Raw genomic sequence first — 19063 nt, 5'->3', positions numbered from 1 at the left:
ATCTATGCGCATGCCCCACTTATATCCCGATGCATCATCGCTCCAATACTGGTGTGGATATCTCATCTCATTTTCTAGCTACAGGTACGGACACATCATACATGCAGACTATACACGTTTAAGATCGTTTTTTCCATTCAATGCAATGCCTAGGGGTGGGATATTCTGGACTGATGGTTTACGTATTGGCAGCCCTCTTCTGGGCGGGCGGCGTACAGGGAGAGAGTAAATTGAATTCCGTCCGTTAAGGATTCCTTTCCTTCTCCCTACAATCGGCGCATTGCATAGCGTTCGAGATATTTTATCTTTTCTTATTCTTCATTATCTTTTTTTTTCCACATTGCCAAAAGACCTACAGCTGCAGAGATCCGACGTGATGGATGGATGATGTCATGAAAAGACCCGGCCAGACTTCCTCCTCCCAACACGCGTAGATGTAATGTAGATGAATGAACATGTACATTGTACATGAACTGTACACTAGATACATGAAGGACGTATCTGTTCGTCTAGTGCATGTAGGTTCCATTGAGAAGACGCTTAAGTCACACTTCTTTTGCTATGATCGTACAATTTTGTGGAACGGGTCAAACTAAGGGTATCCACCTAGCATGTACTCTTGATGACAGGAGCTGATACTTTGATTACAATGAAAGGTCAACGCAAAGAGGGGAAAAAAGAAAAAGGAGGCGAAAAGAAATCAAGGGAAAGAAAAAGTAAAAAAGGATTCCAAGCAAATCCAGCGCTCGAGCCAACGCAGCAGAGTCACATATAAAACTACAAAACCAGGCCCAATTGAAACATAAATCATAAAAGGCAAAAAACATCATGACCGTCACAATTTTCAAAAGGGAACCAACCACCCATGTGTTCATCTCTCCATCCATTCAATTTGTCCATCCTTGTCACCTTCATTGGCGTGGCGGGAATACCCGCAACCAGGCTGCTGAAACGAACCAACCCGTCATTCTCTCTCCAATAACACACCCATGGCACATCTAATCCGTCCCACTCATGGTCATATCGTGATATCAACCGCCCACCCAAAACACATTCAAACTAACGCGTATAGACCTAACTTCCTCGAATATCTGTGCCCCAAGTAGGTAAATACAAAATAAAAACAAAATGAATGCGGCGGCGTTGATGTCGATATTGTCGCCCAAACCTTGGACAGATTCACTCACTCCCTTCCCCGGACCATCGCCGTTAGCATCCACATCATTATCACTCACCATCATCGTCACGGAAGGACATCTGGCGCCTCCCCTTCGCATGCCTCTTGCTGGTTCTGGCCTTGGTCAGGCTCCGGCTCCTGCTCCTGCAACCGCTGTTGGTCGTCCCCTTCACCAGCATTCCTGTCAATAACGCTAGGATGACGAGAACCAACCTGGCCATCTCCGCCCAGTCAACGCCCTGTACTCATGCCCGTCTCTGTCTGATTCGACGATGCCACACTGCGTCTCTCGCATGGCAGGTGCTGACACAGATCAAGCAACAGACGCACCTTGGGAAGAAGGATCTCCCTGCCATAGCGCAGGATATTGCACATCGCCCTCTGGAGGTCGCGTAGGGCATTCGTGTCGCTGAGGATGTAGACAGATAGCAACTCTGTGTTGAATAGGCGCGTGGGGCTTGTTGATGCAGCTGACCCGCGCTGCTGGCTCTGTTGTGGTTGCGATTGGGATTGGGATTGGGGCTGCTGTGTCTTCATCGCCCGCGACCTGGACCTGCTACTAATCCAATGCACATTCAGCCGCGCAATCTGCTGGTCCATAGTCAGTGAGAAGAACCAGGGCTGCGTGTGGTCGAACTGGTGGGTACCGACGGTACGGCGATGCAGCTCAAGGAGGCTGTTGAGGGATATGGCCGCGGTGCTGCTGGCTTCGTCTGTAGCTGCGTGGTGGGTACCGCCAGTGGCCATGGAAGTAACTTTGACAGCGAAGAAGGGGAAGAAGAGGTTGCCATCGGGACTCGCGTGACTCCTGGCGGAATTAGGACTGAGACTGGGACTGGGACCGGGATCGAGGCTGGGTGGGACGGCCGTTTCGGTGTCGCTGCCAGATGCGGATGCATATGTAGCTGGAGCTGCAGCTGCAGCTTCAGATTCGGTAAGTGTTGGGATTATAGTATGTTGGGCTTGCGTGAATGCATCATGCGAGAAACCATAGGCTTTATCTGGCGCTGGGTCCGGGAGGAAAGGTGCCGTGAGGAAATCAGGAAGAAGGGGAACGGGTACGGACTCGGTCCATGGCTGTTTGATTGAGCAGGCTAATGTGGAGTGGAGAATGTCACCATTGCTGTCATCATCATGATAATGCCCATGGTGGTGATCATGTTCGCGGCCGGGGGTAAGACGATTTCCTAGCTCTTCGAACACGTCCTCTTCTGTAGCATTCCAGAGGTAGCGGGGGAGTTTGGTAAGTTCCTGCAGAGCGGCCTCATCATGCAGCTGGGCATAAGCAGCGGAGGGATCGTTTTCCTCTATAATAATATGCCTAGCCTTCTGCATCAGGGGTTCCGACGGTTCATTGCGGTATATGCAAATTCCGCGATAGTCCAAGGGAGTCTGGTAGCACAGGCTCTCCGATGACGCAACTGAGATGCCAGAAAGGCTCTGAATGGATGAGAAGCAGTGGGGGACGATACTGGCGGACTCGTTGGGGAAGGGTGGGATTAGGATGCCGGTGTCGAGAGAAGGAGTGAAAGGCCAGGATGAGGTGTCTACCCAATGCTCAATTGGGCTGCCTTTCCTATGTACATGGTATTTATTATTGTAGTGATGTTGAAGAGTATCATCGCCATTGTGGTTGCCCGTCAGCTCTATGGTGTCTTCTTCCCCCGGGGAGCCTAGTATTTGATCTGTATCATGGATGGGATGTTAGCGTACAAGCAGTTAGTTACATGGCTTGGATTTAATAAATAGCATGGGGCGATAACAAAAACATGTAACCAACCCATATATTTTGCGGAGGATTTTCAGGTTCTTAGCACCAAAAAGGACTGTACCGTACGTTTTTTTTAAAATAAAAAAATAATCAGTTCCCCAAAGAAAGAAAAGTTCAAGATGATTTATTTTATATAACAGAAAAGCCAGAAATGGTAGACTCCGCTACGTATGAGTTCATATCACCCAGCTTTATTTGAATATAGCCCCCAGCACACCTATATCGGAGAATCCTCTTGTAGATAGATGGTATGGTGCATCCATCTGGTATGTCGTCACATTTCTGTGTGTTGTTCTCTGTGCATCTATAGGGAGTTTTTAGCTCCGTTGGCTATGTATGAAATGCCCGGGCGAACTGTAGGTAGTTGACCTTGACCAACACATGGCACTAGATTTTGTGGGTAGGGATGACCATAGGAGCAGCAACAACTGATATTAATAGGAAGATTAGGCGCAATGCCCTGCTATTGAATTATTAATAGACTGGCTCCTACGATGAGAAATGAAATGATGATGAAAGATGTGTTTGCGGATGATCGAATGGGTCGAAGAGGAACAAACCTCAGCGTCATTCATGTGATGTCTGACCATCCACCAAGACAGCTCTCAATAGTATATAACTAGAGGTTAAGACACAAGCAGACTGGGCAATACAGTCCATATGTGCAGCGAAAGATAGTTGTGTCTTCAGAATAGGAATAATGAAACAGAATTTTTCAGATTCAATTCGCGATTAAAACTCCCCTCTTTAACCATGTTTCTGATTGTGAGGAAGAAAAAGGAACATGATGAGCCATTAAAAAGTATCTGTCAACATCCCTTGATATTCAATCAAATCGTCTGTAACTAACCTTTTGTGTGTGTGTGTGTGTGTGCGCTGCGTAACTACAGCGTACTCTGTAGGCCGTAGCTCTTATAAAACCTCCCCGCTTTCTCCCCACACCATACGTGGATAAACGCAAGCTACTGCGGCTTACACCGCTGGTTTGAACGCCCTGCATAGGCGATTGGCGGCAGATAAATCCAACCCTCAACTGAACAGTTGAAACGTGCTAGACACGCAGAGAAACAGCGCAGAAGCAGGCGCCGGTCTGCGGTACCTTAAAAAAAAAGCTTTCTATTTGTGGGGGAGACTCAGTCGGTTTGTCCCAAGGCTGCTTTGGACGTTGCCCTCAGCAACTCAGCAACTCAGTAGGAAATAAACGTGAAGTTGCGGGAAATGTCAAGAGTCCTGCAGTGCCTTTCAACTTGAACCTGTCGCAGAAAACCCGTCGCAGGGATACCCGTCTCAGCTTCCGAGCCAATCATCGCACTTCAAAAGATTATTTCGCGGCTTCTTTTTCCACTCACAAGAACTGTGATAACTGCATATCAGACTGAGTAGATCGAGCTAGGCCCGTGTTTCGCGTTACACCGCGGGTTGTGCTGGTGGGTTTGCTCGATCGATTCGACTTTTTACTTGCAGGTTAGATTTTTCCCTCGATTAGATTGAACATGCGAAGGAAGTTCAAGAGCATTCGGGAAACCATCCTAGTGCCATTTTAAAATTAACATTCAACACCATCTCAAAGCCGCTATCAATTGAGCAAAAATGAGAAAACATCATCACCTTCTAGCAGCAGCCTCGACGAAAGCATACCACTCAAACGTCAGAAGATCCCGACTAACTCCTTCAAGCTAGCCAGGTGATGCAACTTGGGTGAAACTTCCCTCCTCCGTTCCGCCCGCTGCAGACTGTTGAATCCAAGCCCGCAGGCTGGCTGCACGACGCAGAGGCCCTTTTCCCCGAAGAGCCCCAGACGGCGCCCGCTTTCCGGGCGGCCTGCAAGGTTCGGAAGTTACGACCGCACAAAATGAATAACCCGGAACCATAGCTTTCGTGGCAAGCTCATGTTTGAGGACGTGTTCTTGTGAAAAAAAGCTGGGTCCATGGGTTTTGAGTTTGTTGGCAAGTTCCTATGCCTATCTTTATTTTAATTTGCTACCAGCCGATTTAAAATCAGTTGGAAGCAGCGAATTCGATGAAAACTGCTCCCTTTCGCTAGTTTAGTTTGCTAGGTCATTCAATCGTAATGTGACTATCATGGTAAACGCCAAGTCCTAAATCTTCCTGAGATTTTCAGTATCTGCGGGGAAATAATTGGGAGAGGCTGGTTCGTGTGGGGGATAGATTTAACCCAAATAACTAAGAGTTAAGTGATGGCTCTGTCCTCCGTAAGCGCGGGAGGAAAGACAAGAAAAGAAAAGAAAAGAAAAAAAGGAGTAACAAGACCAGTCAATCTCGACTGGCCTAGGAACCTGTTAACATCTCTTCTCGTGGTCGCAGTTATTGTGTGTCTCTGGACGGACTCTGCCCCATGGAATAATATGCAGCTGCAGGCGTTACACATCGCAGAAGGTCGTGGCGATTGGTGCGGCGGATAGGCGTACAATGCCATTGGAGATCCATCTGTTGGGACATCACGGGGCGAGAGCCAATCAAGCCGAGGGAAATGTACTGTACTATACTCCGTACTATGTAATGTACATGTACATGTAGATGTCATTCCTGTTCCTTTTGGAGTCACGGCGTGCCTTAAGGTAACTGGAGTGTAATGTATGTGCTCAGTGTAGTTGCTGGAAAATAGGTGGTGTCCTGGCATTTTGGAAGGTCAGTTGGCAAACATTGATTGAGAATAAGCTACATAATAATGATCATATTAGTTACCTGGGGAGTTAGATAAATATGGGGAATGGAAGTTATGCTAGCTGGAGGTTGAGTTGGCGGCGGAAGGCCGAAACAACCAGTTCAACTCGCTGACTAGTGACTTAACTAGTTAAGTTAACTAGGGATGAGGGGTGAATCGATTGTCACAGTCAACAAATCCATCATCAGTCCCTCCCAGATTGAAATAATAATCACAATATATGCAAATTCCTCAAAAAATAAAAGTGAAAATAATTATATAAAAACCACAATAACCATCTATCTTCATTTTCAAACAGCTCCCTTCCTTGCCTCCCTGATCGGAAGCCCAATCAATTGATACTCCTCCCCCCTGTAGTTACCCTCACTGATCTGAATTTGCGGGACTTTGCCCTTGCAGCCTCGCAGGCATCACATCACAGCAAAGGTCTCACTGAGGGCCATGAAGCCGAAGTCTAGCCTGGCCTAATGTCAAATGACGGTTTGTTTTCTTTTAGGCTATAATACCCCGAACCAGGGCGACCCCAAGGCGATAATATACTACTGGCCTGACTGACTGCAGGTCCGTCCGTCAGGCTCAAATCCCAATCCCAATTCCAATTCCAATTCAGTTCCACTAGGAGCAACAACAACGGCACCAGTCAGAATTCAAACAATAGAAAGGGTGGCCATGCACTTTTGATAGAATCATGCAAAAGTGTCAAAAGCTAGGAAGGAAAAAAAAATGTTGAATGAATTGAAACAAGGACAAAACCCGAAGATGGAGGACCGCTATGAGATGGGGCTCTGCCTCTGCCCCCGCACTACTCTACTGCCGTTCAAGTGTTCAAAAATATAAATAAATCATCGGAAAAAGGAAAAGACAACCAACCAACCAACCAATCATGGTCACCAAAACTCTTGCCCGGGGTAGCATGAGCTGATTGGCATATGCCAGATGCGCTGGGATCTGTGCCACTGTGCCACCACTGTACTGTGCCATTGAGCAATGAGCAATGAGCAATGGGCAATGGGCAATGAGAAAGGAGAAATGAGCATGGGGTATTTTTGGGCGGATGAGAGATGGGGAATAAGAATGGAGAAGAAATGGAACTACTCAGCAGCTTCCACGTCGGGCAGGGCTGTATCGTATCATATCTGTATGGGTGGATGGATGTTGGATGTGGGGTCGGTTCGATCCAGTGCTGCACGAACTGACCTGTCCCATAGATGCATATAACAAGGATATATATGGTAAATATAAGGTGGATAAAAGAAAATAATTGAATGAATTAGCAAGGGCAGCCAAAGACTTCGCTTTGTCCAGGGAATAGAACAAGAATTCCGAGAATGATCTTAAACGGAAAACACCAGCCTGGTACGCCTCACCGGGGAGCTGGCACCTCGACAAGTAGCATCAAAAGAGCTTCAATACGTAGTAGAGGTTCAAAGGAGGGGGAAACAAGCGGTGACCCCTTAGCGCCTGTAGGTAATAGGTACATCCCATAACTACATCCCATACCATACGGAGTACCCACATGTGTTTTTGCTGCCCAACAAAGACGCCGACAAGAACATCACTTTGGTCACTTTGGAAACCATCAACGCCCAATAGTTACCAAAAGCCCAAAACCCAAAACCCTCATCCAGGCAGTAGCAGCCAGCCCTAGCCCAGGCCCAAACGCAGAACCAACATCCAGCACATTCTGTACTCCGTATGTACAGTACATGTATGTACATACCATCGATTCATAGCAGCTGGGGCTAGCTCCATCTCTCGACGGGTATTTCCCTGCAGCGGAACACAAGGATTTCGAGAATTGACATTGTACCGTACCTCCACTGCTCACGGCCCTTTTCCAAGCTGACAATCCCATTAGTTACGCGCTGGCTACGGGCTTGCTCCCCGTTGTTCATCTGTTAGAGAGTAGAGTACATGCGAGGTACACGTACATACATACAACTCCCGTACACTTCATCCTGCATACATCCATACATATATCCATACATATTTAACTACAACTACTGGGTAGCTACATCCGCACCCCAGTCGCCGCCGCCGCCGCCGCCGCCTTCGTCTTATTCCCACCAGGCACGCCATCTGTGCGCTCGCTCCTCCTTGTCAAGTCGTCTCAGTTGAACATGGATATTTGACAAATTCGCGGCTTAATATTTTTTGTATGTATCACGGTGCTGTATACTCCGTATGTATTTTGGAATTGCGGTTTCAACCCGCCCGGCCAATCCCGTCCACGTCTTCTCTTACCCCGGAGGGTTGTAGTAGGGCGGGCCATATTTTGTTCGCGTTTCGCTGGTATGTCATAGGCGCATTCTCATGTTCTCCAACCATTTGGGGCTATTGTACTGTAGCTGGTAGCTTCGTTTCTTCTTCTTTCTTCTTTTGTCTTTTTCTTTTCTTTTTTACCCTTTCTCATTTTATCCCGATCATTCCCTCTTCTTTCTTCAGTTTCTTACCTCTCTCTCCCTCTCGGTAAGTCGCTGATTGACTTCCCCCGGATGATGTTCTGATGGTCTTGTGGTGAAAGAACGCGGCGAATTGGGATCGAATATCAAATATCAAATACATCGTTTCTCCCATCTCCCATCTCCCCCATCTCCACTGTCTCCTCTCCCTCCTTTCGTTCTCTCTGTACAACAAAAAATTCTCTCATTTCCTGTGACCTTGTTTCTTCCTATCCGCTTTCTTCTTCATCCTGTTCAACTAGTTACAAAAACACCTACCTACCTTTATTCCCCTTCGGTTTGGGATTATCTGGTCGGGAGGCTGCTGAAAAATTCGAGAAAAACTAAACAAACCTCTTTAATTTTTCTTTTTTTGCCCTGCCATTCTTCTTCCCAAAAGCTCTGTGAACGGACGGTCTTTCAGGAAAAAGCAGAAGGGGAGGAGAAACAGAAACGAGCCCCCCACCCACTTGTGACACCTCGATTGCAGTCGTCGATCGATCTTGAACCGATCTCACTCTATATCGATCTCGCTGTACCAACAAAGCAAACTATAATAATTCCCCTACTATAGGACATAGAACGGCGAAAGGAAAAAGAGAATAGAACAAGAAGGAAAGGGAAAGGAAATAGGAAATAGGAATTAAAGAAAGAAAGAAAGAAAGAATAAAAACAAAAAAACGCAAAAGGGAATGCAACGACGTGGGTACGAATATATTTGATATATCCCCACGAGACCACAAAAAACAAAGTGTGTATATGTTGTTCATGTATGTATATTGTTGAAGGTTGACCTGAAGACATGCAAATGCAGCAGCAGCAGCAGCCGTGCATCTATATAGCACTGTGGGCCATAGTTAACTCTGCTGAATTTTGCTTGACCAGACCCTAGTTCCGGAGAAATCTGACTCGAACTCGAACTCGATTTCCTTGACCGAGATAGAGAGAGAGAGAGAGAGAGAGAGAGAGAGAGAGAGAGAGAGAGATAAGGTACTTGGCAATCCTGCGTGAGTAACATTCTTTCATTATTCAATAATAATAACATATCCGGTGTTTTTCTCTCTCCCTTGTCCTCCATTTCCTTCCTCCCGCCCTCTTTCCGCGGATAGCAAGCAAGCACGCAAGCAAGCAAGCAAGCAGCCAGTTAGCCCGGGAGATGGGATGACATGTGTGTGGATGTGACTGGGGCGGGGGAATTATGATTAAGGAACAACCCCCTTGGTTCTGGTCTCGGTGATTTGACTGTGGGCTGGCTGGCTAGTTGTAGCGGTGGCTAGTTAGCAATAGTCCCGCGTTCGAGGGGTTAGGCCCAAGAAAGAAAAGAAAGAACAGAAAGAACAGAAAAAAGAAAAAAAGACACACCGCCAACTGCGCCGACTGGACTTGGACTTGGGACTGGGACTGGGACTGGGGGGGCGTTGTTGGTTGTTTAGTCATACTTCCACCTCGGCCTCTGCTCTCCTCTCATCTGCCACTTTCTGCCTCTGCCTTCCTCCCTCCTATCCGCATCCTCTCTCCCTCCTCTCCCTCCTCTCCTCTCTCAACCTCCAACCTCATCTCATCAACTCCCCCCTCCCCTCTCTGTCGCTTCATTCTCCCTCCCCTCCTCTCTTTTCCCGCCCTCTGCGCTCGCTTTTTCTTTGCCAATTGCTGTTCTCCCTACCCTCCTGCCCTCCTGCAGACAGCTCGCGTTCCCCTCTCCAAATCTCCCCTCCCCCGCTGCCGGGGTTTTCTGCGCTCTTTCGCTTTGGGTTGCTCTCGTTTGTTCTCTCTGCTTTCCCCACTCACCCCCGCCTTCGTTCTCTGACATGTTCATTCTTCCTGCGTCCGTGTAGTCTGTGCCACCCTCCATACACACACGCACACACACATACACGCACACGCACACTTACACATAGCGCGAGAGAGAGAAAAAGAGTGAGTGAGAGATATAGACAAACGCACATAGACTCGCCCCATATTATACAATGGCTTTCAAGAACGGTCTGAGCGAGCGTCTTGAAGAGCTCCGGTTTTCCTCCCCTCGCTCTCCGCCCTCCGACTCGCCTTTCTCCAGCTACCCCTCGCCCACCAGGGGTCAGCCTGCCAGCTACATCTCCGCCTTCCACCCGCCCTCAGATGTGCGCGCAAACCTCCAACGTCGCTTCACCACCGACGCCAGCAAGCTTTCCTCATGGCCCGCCTTTAACAATACCCAGCCCCTGCCTTTCCCGGAGTCTTTGGACTTCCTCTCCTCGGTGAGTTGAGCTGCTGCTTGTGTTGTTGTGTCATTGTTGTCGTTGTTATATTTCACATCTGTTGTTTGGTTGGGGGGGAACTGGTGGGGGAGTGGTGTGGTGGGATTGGAGGGAATGAGGAACGGCTGGTAGTTGGGGGGGGGTTGGGCGTTGGGGGTTGAGCGTGGCACAGGACGTTGGGGCAGAGGGGAGGCTATAAAAAGTGAATGGAGCTTTGTATAGCAGCGATGCTAGATGTTACAGCGAGATTGGATGGTTTCTTTGCTCAGTTTCTAAATTCCTTTTTGGAGCATGGTATGAGCGATGACCGGCTGACTTATATCTGGATTTTCGCTTCGTCACAGGCCACGCAGATTCACAAGTCGCAGTTGGTGAGGGCCCCCCTTTCCCTCCTGCTTTTTATTTTCTCTTTCTCTACGTTTTACAACTCTTCAACTTTCACACTTCATGCAGCTCTTCTCATACCATAACACTTCAACTTCAACTTCTCCCTCCCCCATCTCCCTCACTTTGATTGCTTAACCATTTCGCCGATCTCGTTCATTTTTTTGGCTTGTCAATTCCCTCCATCAGCCTTTCGATTCTTTTGCGTATAGCACTCGTTTTCTGACGACCTTTTACAGTTCGAGAAGAAGAAAGCCCATATCGAATACATGAGAGAGCAAAGAAAACGCTTCGAGGCTGATATGAAGCTCTTGGATCTCCAACAGGAGAAAGAGCGCCAGGAATTAGACCAGATGGCTAGAGACCTTGCTAATGCTAACTCAAGCCTGGCTGGTGCCGTCAGTGAACCCACAACCCCGCCGGAATATAGAGACAACGGTTTCCCGACTGCCTTCTCTCGTCCAACTCGTTTTTCAACTTCCAGTGCAACGGCACCTGGAGTGTTTAACCTCTTTGGCCCTTCACAGGTTGTATCTCCAACTGGCCAGGCCAAATCAGTAATATCTACTGCTCCAAGCCAAGCATCTGCACCTCAGTCTCTGCTGGGTTCTCGCCGGAACTCTGAGGAGGAATATCTTCCGGAGCCTTTCCCCTCTTTTCGTCAGGGTGCCTCGTATGTATTTCTACATTTTTGCTTGTATATCAATTAGTTTCCTGCAGCCCTGGGGCTTCCAAAGACTCGAGCCAGCAGTGTTCCAGTTCTTTGCTTGGCCTCTGGACCCGTTACCACTTCATTCTCACATTCATCCCTACAAAGCGTTGCCCATTATTCACTTGATGCTGACTATCTTTATTTTTAGTAGTATCAACAGATACTCCCTACCCACGTCCAGTTTTGGTTCGCAGTCCAATTCCACCACAACTACAGCCACAGCCACAGTCAACGGCTTTAGCAGGTCCATTGGTCTGAATCCATTCCATCCAGCCAAGTTTGCGTTTGGGGATGACGACGACGAAGATAGGAGGGGCTTGAAGGACGACGATCGTATTCCAACCCCTGACGTAAAGAGCTATCTCAAGTTAACCGATCCTGACGACAAATTCCCTACCCTGATCCGTCGTGACGATAATTCTGGTTTGGTAAGCGAAGTGTTTAAACCATTATTCTAACTCTAAACTGATATCAGACATCAAACTAACGTTGTTTCCTTAATCTAGCTATCAGCCAATTCTGCTGCCTTGGATTTAGCCAACTCACGTACCCCAGGCCCAGAGAGTTATGGTCATCGTCATCACGCTTCACTGCCTCACAATTCATTGAACATGTCTCAGCACGTTGGGAACAACCGCTCACAAGGCGAGCAAATTTCAGCCCCATTTTCACCTACAAGTGACACCCGCCAATCTCACAGACATTCACTTGAGCCCGGGTTTTCAACGTATCACAACACCCAGAGCCTCTACTGTACCGCCAATGGATCCCAGTCTAGGCCTGCTTCTCTCCAGATGTCATATTCCACTAATGATATCCCCACTAAGAATAATGGCTATACTGCAGTAACTCCGCCAACGTCCCACTCAGAGCATTTCCATTCGCATATTTCTAGTGTTGGTCGGGTTCCGGCTACTCCTCACTCCCATGCAAACGACACCACCCCAGCATCCCCAATGTCCCCTGAGCGAGAGGATCAGGCCTTTAATCTCCAACCACTGCAGTCAGTTTTGCAGGCAAGTGCCACCCCTTTTGGACCACAATTGACATCCCCAACCAATGGGATAAATGGAATAAATGGGATGCCAAATGGTACTTCAGCTATGGCCTCTTTCCCAAATCCCGTTTATGGATACGCCATGCAGCCATTCATTACCAGCCCCCTCCAAGCCAATGGCCAAACCCAAGCATTCCAGCCAAACCCACCATATGGTTCCTATATCAATACTGCTCCTTATTCGCCCTACGCTCGGTTCCCAGAAAGCCCTGCAAGAAACCCGGGCCAGGGTCGCCGTAGCGGAGATGGTGAATCTGTCCAATTTTCGCGGTTTGGAAACGCTCCATTGGAAACCTATCAAGGCGAGTTATATGGCATGTGTAAGGACCAGTATGGGTGTCGCTATCTGCAGAAGAAGCTGGAGGAGCAGAACCCAGCACATGTGCAGATGATATTCTTGGAGACCCATATTCATGTTGTGGAACTAATGACCGGTTAGTCCTTGGCCTTACAACATAAACACAGCGATCTCCTTTCTGACGTATCTGGTTTTGCTTTTCGTTCTTTTAGATCCGTTCGGGAACTACCTCTGCCAGAAGCTTCTCGAATACTCCAACGATGAACAGCGTACCGCCCTCATCAACAATGCTGCTCCTCAACTTGTCAAGATCGCACTGAACCAGCATGGGACTCGGGCTTTACAGAAGATGATCGAATTCATCTCCACACCGGAACAGGTACCATTGTGGCCGTTGAAATGAAGCCGGTATTATCGGTTTACTAACAACGCTATAGACTCAAACCGTGATCAACGCGTTACGTGATCGAGTGGTTGAACTCGTGCAAGATTTGAATGGAAACCATGTTATCCAGAAGTGCTTGAATCGCCTCTCTGCACCAGATGCTCAGGTACTCCATATCTCTTCAGGTTCGGATGTTTCTTTTAGGCTACTAACATTCGATTTTCTTTAGTTCATTTATGATGCCGTTGGGACAAGCTGCGTGGCAGTTGGAACGCATCGACACGGCTGTTGCGTGCTGCAACGTTGCATTGACCACGCTTCTGGCGAACAGCGTGCTCGACTGATCGAACAGATCACTAATAACGCATTCACGTTAGTTCAGGATCCGTTTGGGAATTACGTGGTTCAGTATATCTGTAAGGAATTTCCACTACCTCCCTGATACTCAGGGGATCGATTTTCTGACAAACTTAACCCACAGTGGATCTCAACGAGCCTCACTTTATCGAGCCTATTTGTCGCAGCTTCCGTGGGAACATCCCTGCCTTATCCAAGCAGAAATTCAGCTCGAACGTGATTGAGAAATGTATCCGGACAGCCGATCCTCAGTCTCGTTCCTCTTTGGTGGAGGAGATGCTGGTCCCCAGTGAACTCGAAAAAATGCTCCGTGACTCCTTTGCGAACTATGTCGTTCAAACAGCCATGGATTTTGCTGACCCTGAATATCGCACCAAACTGATCGAAGCTATCCGTCCGATCCTCCCAGCAATTCGCCAGACTCCTCACGGTCGCCGCATTGCCGGAAAGATCCTGAGTGTCGAGAACCAAGGTCGCGTGAGCGGGGGTTCCAGCGGCCAAATTACACCTAACGATATGACGAACGTGTACCACCAGATTCACCCCTTTCCAAACTCCATCATTACCCAATATCCACAACAGCAGTTTAACAACGTCGGCGATAATATGATTAACAAAGCGACGGCAACCAACAGTAGCTCATCTTCCGCCTCATCTGCAGCGAATGGCAGTAACAGTTCTGCCAATACCCCGCCCGCCACCGGTAACGTTAACGGCAATGAAGGCAACTCACCCACCATCTACAGCCCGATTCCTCAACAAGCTACGAACGGAATCAATGCTTTTCCAGTACAGGGATACCCATTTTTCTCTTGAACATTTACCATGCATCCCCGGGTCTACGTTGCCCCTGCAGGCCTGTTACTTAGTCTTCTTCAATTTTTGTCTTCTTTTTTACCCTGTTTTTGTTTTGTTCGTTCGCAAATGTACACCAGATTCACGACGACACGAGTCATGAGAAATTATTTTGTTTAACGGCCCAATAAGCATCTTCGGGGATGGGAGGGAAAGAAAATACCATGTCTTGATGATATTGTCTTGTCTCCCACGACTGACGCCATTTTTTTCAGACCTCTCTACATCAGATCTGTAAACGATTTCCCTTTTATTTTGGCATCTTCTCTTTTTTCTTCCTTTTTCTTGTTTATTACCGGGCACAGATAAACGTTACGCAAGGCACAAAATGCAGATACGCCCAAAGGCACGAAGCAAAGAACGCAGACCATATACCGAACGATACATTTTAACGATTTAGGTGTCTTGGCAATAAACATTACGACGCATCCCTCCACGTCCCTCGCCAAAGAATTTTGTATTTTTTCTTATCTCATACGCGCCAATCGCATCCAGACGGGACATATTTTGGCATCCTTGGTGTCATTTTCTTTCCTGAATTCCCACCAGACGTCGTCCATTGAAACTTTTAGCAACTGTTTTTGCCGGCCCCCCTCCATACCGTCCATCCAGCAAAAACGAAAAAAAGGGAATGTATTGTATTTCCTAAGTTCATTATTTCCATCGTGAGACAAGCATCCCTACGCGATAGGACGGCTCAAGATCTCGCAAGCCGATGTGTTCTATGCACTTTTGCACACGTGATCTGTCTTTCTTCAATCAAACCCATTTTTCTACATTTACGTTGCTTGACATTCTTGCTGTCTTCTTTGCATTCAAGCATACGTTGTGGTTTGTGGTTTGGATAGGCGGTGGGTTATGATACTGGGTTCTGTCCCACGGTTGGCAGCCGCCTCACATCTATTTTCGTCCAATATATTTTTGACTAGTATCACATTTATTGCCTGTTTTTTCCCGCGGGCCGATTTGTATTTGCGCTGCGGCGCGCTCTTGCGGCTATGATGCACTGATCAACCCAGTTCGTCAATCGTCATGATATATACTCCTTGGACGATATGATTGGATTGGGAAAGAGGTGATTCGAAATTCACAGATGGTCGACGTTGTCAAGCTCTTTTTTCTTTCTTTCTTTCTTTCCATATCCCCCCCCCCCTTTTTTTTCCTTCCTTTCTTCCCCTTCTCAAATCCAGGCTCAATTTCTCGTCAGTTTACCATGTCAGCTTGTTTTTTTACCTGTCTTTTGTTCACGGCTACATCTTGGATCGATACCAATCGAGACAAGAGTTGCAAACCGCCTCTGTCCTTTGGCGTAGCTCGCGCCCATCCTCCCCAAAGACAGACCTAATGCACTTTCCCATCTTTCTTCAACGAAAGAGCCGTTGTTTGTATTGATTCCTCTCCAAGTATGTTCCCGCAAACCCACTTCAGTTCATGTATTTGTTCTCACTAGCTCTGATTTATCATTTTCATTTTCATTTTTTCATTTTTTTTTCTGAACCCCCTGTCGACGATGAATAGCCAAACGGCCACTGCCAATTCGAAACGCCAAACCTAATGAAAGGCAGTGCGCGTCAACGTTTTCAATTCCGTCCCCTGAAATGTATGTACCATGAACTTTTCCCCTATCTTGTTTCTTCTTCCCTTACATCCCATCGCTTTTCCTTCCATGTTTCCATTCACGTTCCGACCTTAGTAAGCCTATGCTAGCGCTAGTTATTCGTCATGTGCTTCATAATGTTCCATTTTCTATCCAATCAATGCTTCCCTGTTTGCCCGTCATTATCATTTTTTCTTTCATTTGTTCTTTTTGTTTGTCTCTTTTTTTTTATTCCCCAACTTTATTTATCATCTGATCATCATCGTATCATTGTCCTCATAGCTCCATCTAGACTAGATGTACCCATAAACAAATTCAAATTCAAATTCAATCTTTTTGTTTATTTTTTTATTTTCTTCTCTTGTGGACAATTTAGAGAAGCATAAAACCTTCACGTTCATCATTGCACCGTTCTTATACCCCGTCGTGCTCAGTCTGTTTGCTGAAATAAAAGACGCAGAACGAACTAAGGGCCTGTTCGGTGACCCCGTCCAGGGCCGTATAAGTCCGTATAGTGCCAGCTTGTACGGCCCTGGACGGCTCTGGCCGGGGTTATACGCGCTAACCTGGCCGGATAAGGCCTTCTGTTCGGTAGATTCTGCGTATAACTCCGTACAACTCTCCAAGCATGCCAAGCTGGCAGTCAGATTCATATTTATTAATAAATATGGAGTTCAACAGTGTATTGTATTTAGTTGAAAAAATGGTAGATTTAAACCTATTCAAGTTAAATTTGTCATGATATCTGCTGACACATTCCAGTGTGGCTGTACAGCATCCAGAGACCTGCAAATATCATCAAAAATCACCAATCATGGTGAGCAACTGTGATAATGTAACTTGAGAGGCAATATGACAGTATCTATGTCAGAGACAGCAGTTAATAAGGCTTGCTGCTGCAGAAGTGATCAATTTGAGACTCATTAAGATCCATTTTTCACTGATATTTGGTGTGTAAAGGTAGTAATATAACAGGATTTTCAAACTGCTACATGTCTGCTGGAATGGCATGATAATCATCATCATAAAAAATCACTCGTAAGGAAAAACAATGAAGGTTTAGAAAATTCGTGCCTGACCCTTGGCGCGATACCCGCTGTTGCAGCCCCGCGTTAGTGCCATAGTTAGCCGCCCAATCATATCGCGTGAATTTCCTTGCAATACCCAGGGTAAGCTGCCGCTAAAACTCCGTCGCATGCACGATTCCGCACGAATCACAGTCAACAGATTAGAGATGACACAACCTGCCTCAGAGCTAGGTAGGTATGACTCACCCTGGTTACCCGGGGATCTGGCCGTGGGCTGCCATGGATCCATCCCGGGTAGCTCATAGGGTAGCTACCGCCCCGGTCCTCCCCCCACAGGTAGGGTAGCCGGGTGGGTACCACCGTCACCCGCGCTTCGGTAACGAATGGGCGGCGGGGAGTTTATAAACGGGAAATACTTGGCGATGCGATCCAGGGGGATATTGCCGAGGCCTCTGAGCTTCTTTTCCAATTTCAAATACCCCCGGGAATAGAGGACGGCGATGGCGATGACGATGAAAGGAGGGTCCCCCCCCTGGTGGGGTATATATTGAAAGGAGGGGGGTGAGTGAGCGCGAGTGGTCTTAATTTGAGTACACTTTTTTTATATATATAGTCAGTTTTATACAATACAATGTACAGTACAATATATATATATATATATATACACACAACAAAGATCCAGAAAAATAGGATACACCATCCACCATGAAGCCTGCCATCGCAGTCCTGGCAGCCCTTCTCCTCGTTGTTCCCAAGACCACCATCATACACGCAAGAAAAGAACCATTCTGGCTCCCGTGCTCTCTGGAATTCCGCTGTCTGGCAGACTATATGTGCCAAGAGAGTCTTGACTGTTGGCAGATGGCACTTGTACGTCCCGTCCCATGACCTTTTTTTCTTTTTTTTCTGGTGTGTAAATGAAATGAAGTTGAACTAAGCATCGTCCTCCTTTTCTTTTTTGTATTGTAGTATCATGATGTATACAACAATGTCTACTGTGACCTATCAGATGGCACATGCATGGTTTACACGGTACGTTTCGTCGGTTCTTTACGTGCATGACTGAGTTGATACAAAGCTAATAGAAGGTGGTAGGACGATTATTAAATGAATTATTTGGAAAATAATAATAATAATAATAATAATAATAATTAATTAAAAAAAGAAGAGGAAAAAAAAAAGAAATAGAAATTTGTTCCATTTGGTCCTGTTGGCAATCATCTTGGAATTGTAGATAACTAGGTGTCAGGAAAAAGAGGTTATACACTACTGAACGCCACTAACATCGTATTACTACAATATTTCTCATCATCATCAGCTTACTACAACACTCATCTAATACTTGCTTATGCTAGCTCTCTTGGCTCGCACATATATTTTACTATAAATAGCTCTATCTTTTGTATGAAATAGATATATTAGATAGTGCATGAATAATATAACAAGCAGATCTTGATACACATAAGATTCATATGTCTTCAACATATTCATCCGTGACACCAATTTCAACAGTTATGAGCTTGGTAAGCAGCATCTGAAGAGAAGCGCGATACACTGATTTCAATCCTCTTTCAAACTGATTAACTATCATTCAAACTGAGACAATTGATCATCAATCTCAATTCTCATTTGAACTGATAACTATCATTCAAACTGAGAAGATAGATTCTGACATGTATACATTCTGAAATACTTAACTGTTATACACTGAATTCTGATCATATTCTCAAATACTTGAACTGATTTCTCAATTCATTCAATATAACTGATATGACAGATAAGACAATGTCTAGTGCAACAGTTCACCTTAGTGTTTCTGAAGATTGAAAACTTTGATACAAGTATATGCTAGAATACACAAAGAACAAGAAGATATCAGACTTTATCAATCTTGATAAACCTGATATTTTCTCTGAACTAGAAGAATCTCTGAAATCTGAGTGTTCAGAAGAAGTCACTGCAGAGATCAAGATAGTATATAATATCAAGATCACTGTGTGAAAAATCAAATATATAAAATATGAGAAATTGAATGAAGGTATGACAAAGATATAAGATGTTATATAAAGAACAGTGAA

General features: G+C 46.3%; 2 protein-coding genes across 5 annotated transcripts; one reads left to right on the top strand and one right to left on the bottom strand.

The window, feature by feature from the left end:
- Positions 1-355: 355 nt before the first annotated feature.
- BDBG_05832 lies at positions 356-5424 on the bottom strand. 2 transcript variants are annotated; one of them, XM_031722331.1, is made up of 3 exons: positions 4298-5424; positions 2958-4201; positions 1226-2862 (listed from the first exon to the last, which is right to left on the bottom strand). In XM_031722331.1, the coding sequence occupies exons 2-3, from the start codon at positions 2959-2961 to the stop codon at positions 1409-1411; spliced, it is 1458 nt and encodes a 485-aa protein (XP_031579193.1). In that variant the 5' UTR covers positions 2962-4201; positions 4298-5424; the 3' UTR covers positions 1226-1408. The 2 variants fall into 2 exon arrangements, with proteins under 2 accessions (XP_031579192.1, XP_031579193.1); XM_031722330.1 differs by having other exon boundaries at positions 356-2862; positions 2958-5424.
- A 3330-nt stretch (positions 5425-8754) lies between these two features.
- BDBG_05830 (RNA-binding protein) lies at positions 8755-16415 on the top strand. Of its 3 annotated transcripts, none has more exons than XM_031722327.1 (10): positions 8755-8845; positions 8961-10312; positions 10657-10683; positions 10936-11369; positions 11557-11836; positions 11915-12899; positions 12976-13142; positions 13201-13314; positions 13378-13564; positions 13630-16415. In XM_031722327.1, exons 2-10 carry the CDS (start codon positions 10043-10045, stop codon positions 14319-14321), a joined length of 3156 nt encoding a protein of 1051 aa, XP_031579190.1. In that variant the 5' UTR covers positions 8755-8845; positions 8961-10042; the 3' UTR covers positions 14322-16415. The 3 variants fall into 3 exon arrangements, with proteins under 3 accessions (XP_031579190.1, XP_031579189.1, XP_031579191.1); XM_031722329.1 differs by having other exon boundaries at positions 11560-11836; positions 13630-16289; XM_031722328.1 differs by lacking the exon at positions 8755-8845 and having other exon boundaries at positions 9136-9835; positions 9911-10312; positions 13630-16288.
- The last annotated feature ends 2648 nt before the right edge of the window (positions 16416-19063 follow it).

The sequence above is a fragment of the Blastomyces gilchristii genome (genome assembly GCF_000003855.2).
Source record: "Blastomyces gilchristii SLH14081 genomic scaffold supercont1.12, whole genome shotgun sequence".
Classification (NCBI taxonomy): Eukaryota; Fungi; Ascomycota; class Eurotiomycetes; order Onygenales; family Ajellomycetaceae; genus Blastomyces; species Blastomyces gilchristii.
The sequence above is the reverse complement of the archived record's forward strand: the minus strand, read 5'-3'. Positions and strand labels throughout refer to the sequence as shown.

Coding starts and splice junctions, on each gene's coding strand:
- BDBG_05830 (XM_031722327.1), top strand. CDS start 10,043: ATGGCTTTCAAGAACGGTCTGAGCGAGCGTCTTGAAGAGCTCCGGTTT. Junction 10,684..10,935: donor AGATTCACAAGTCGCAGTTG/GTGAGGGCCCCC, acceptor GACCTTTTACAG/TTCGAGAAGAAGAAAGCCCA. Junction 13,315..13,377: donor TCTCTGCACCAGATGCTCAG/GTACTCCATATC, acceptor GATTTTCTTTAG/TTCATTTATGATGCCGTTGG.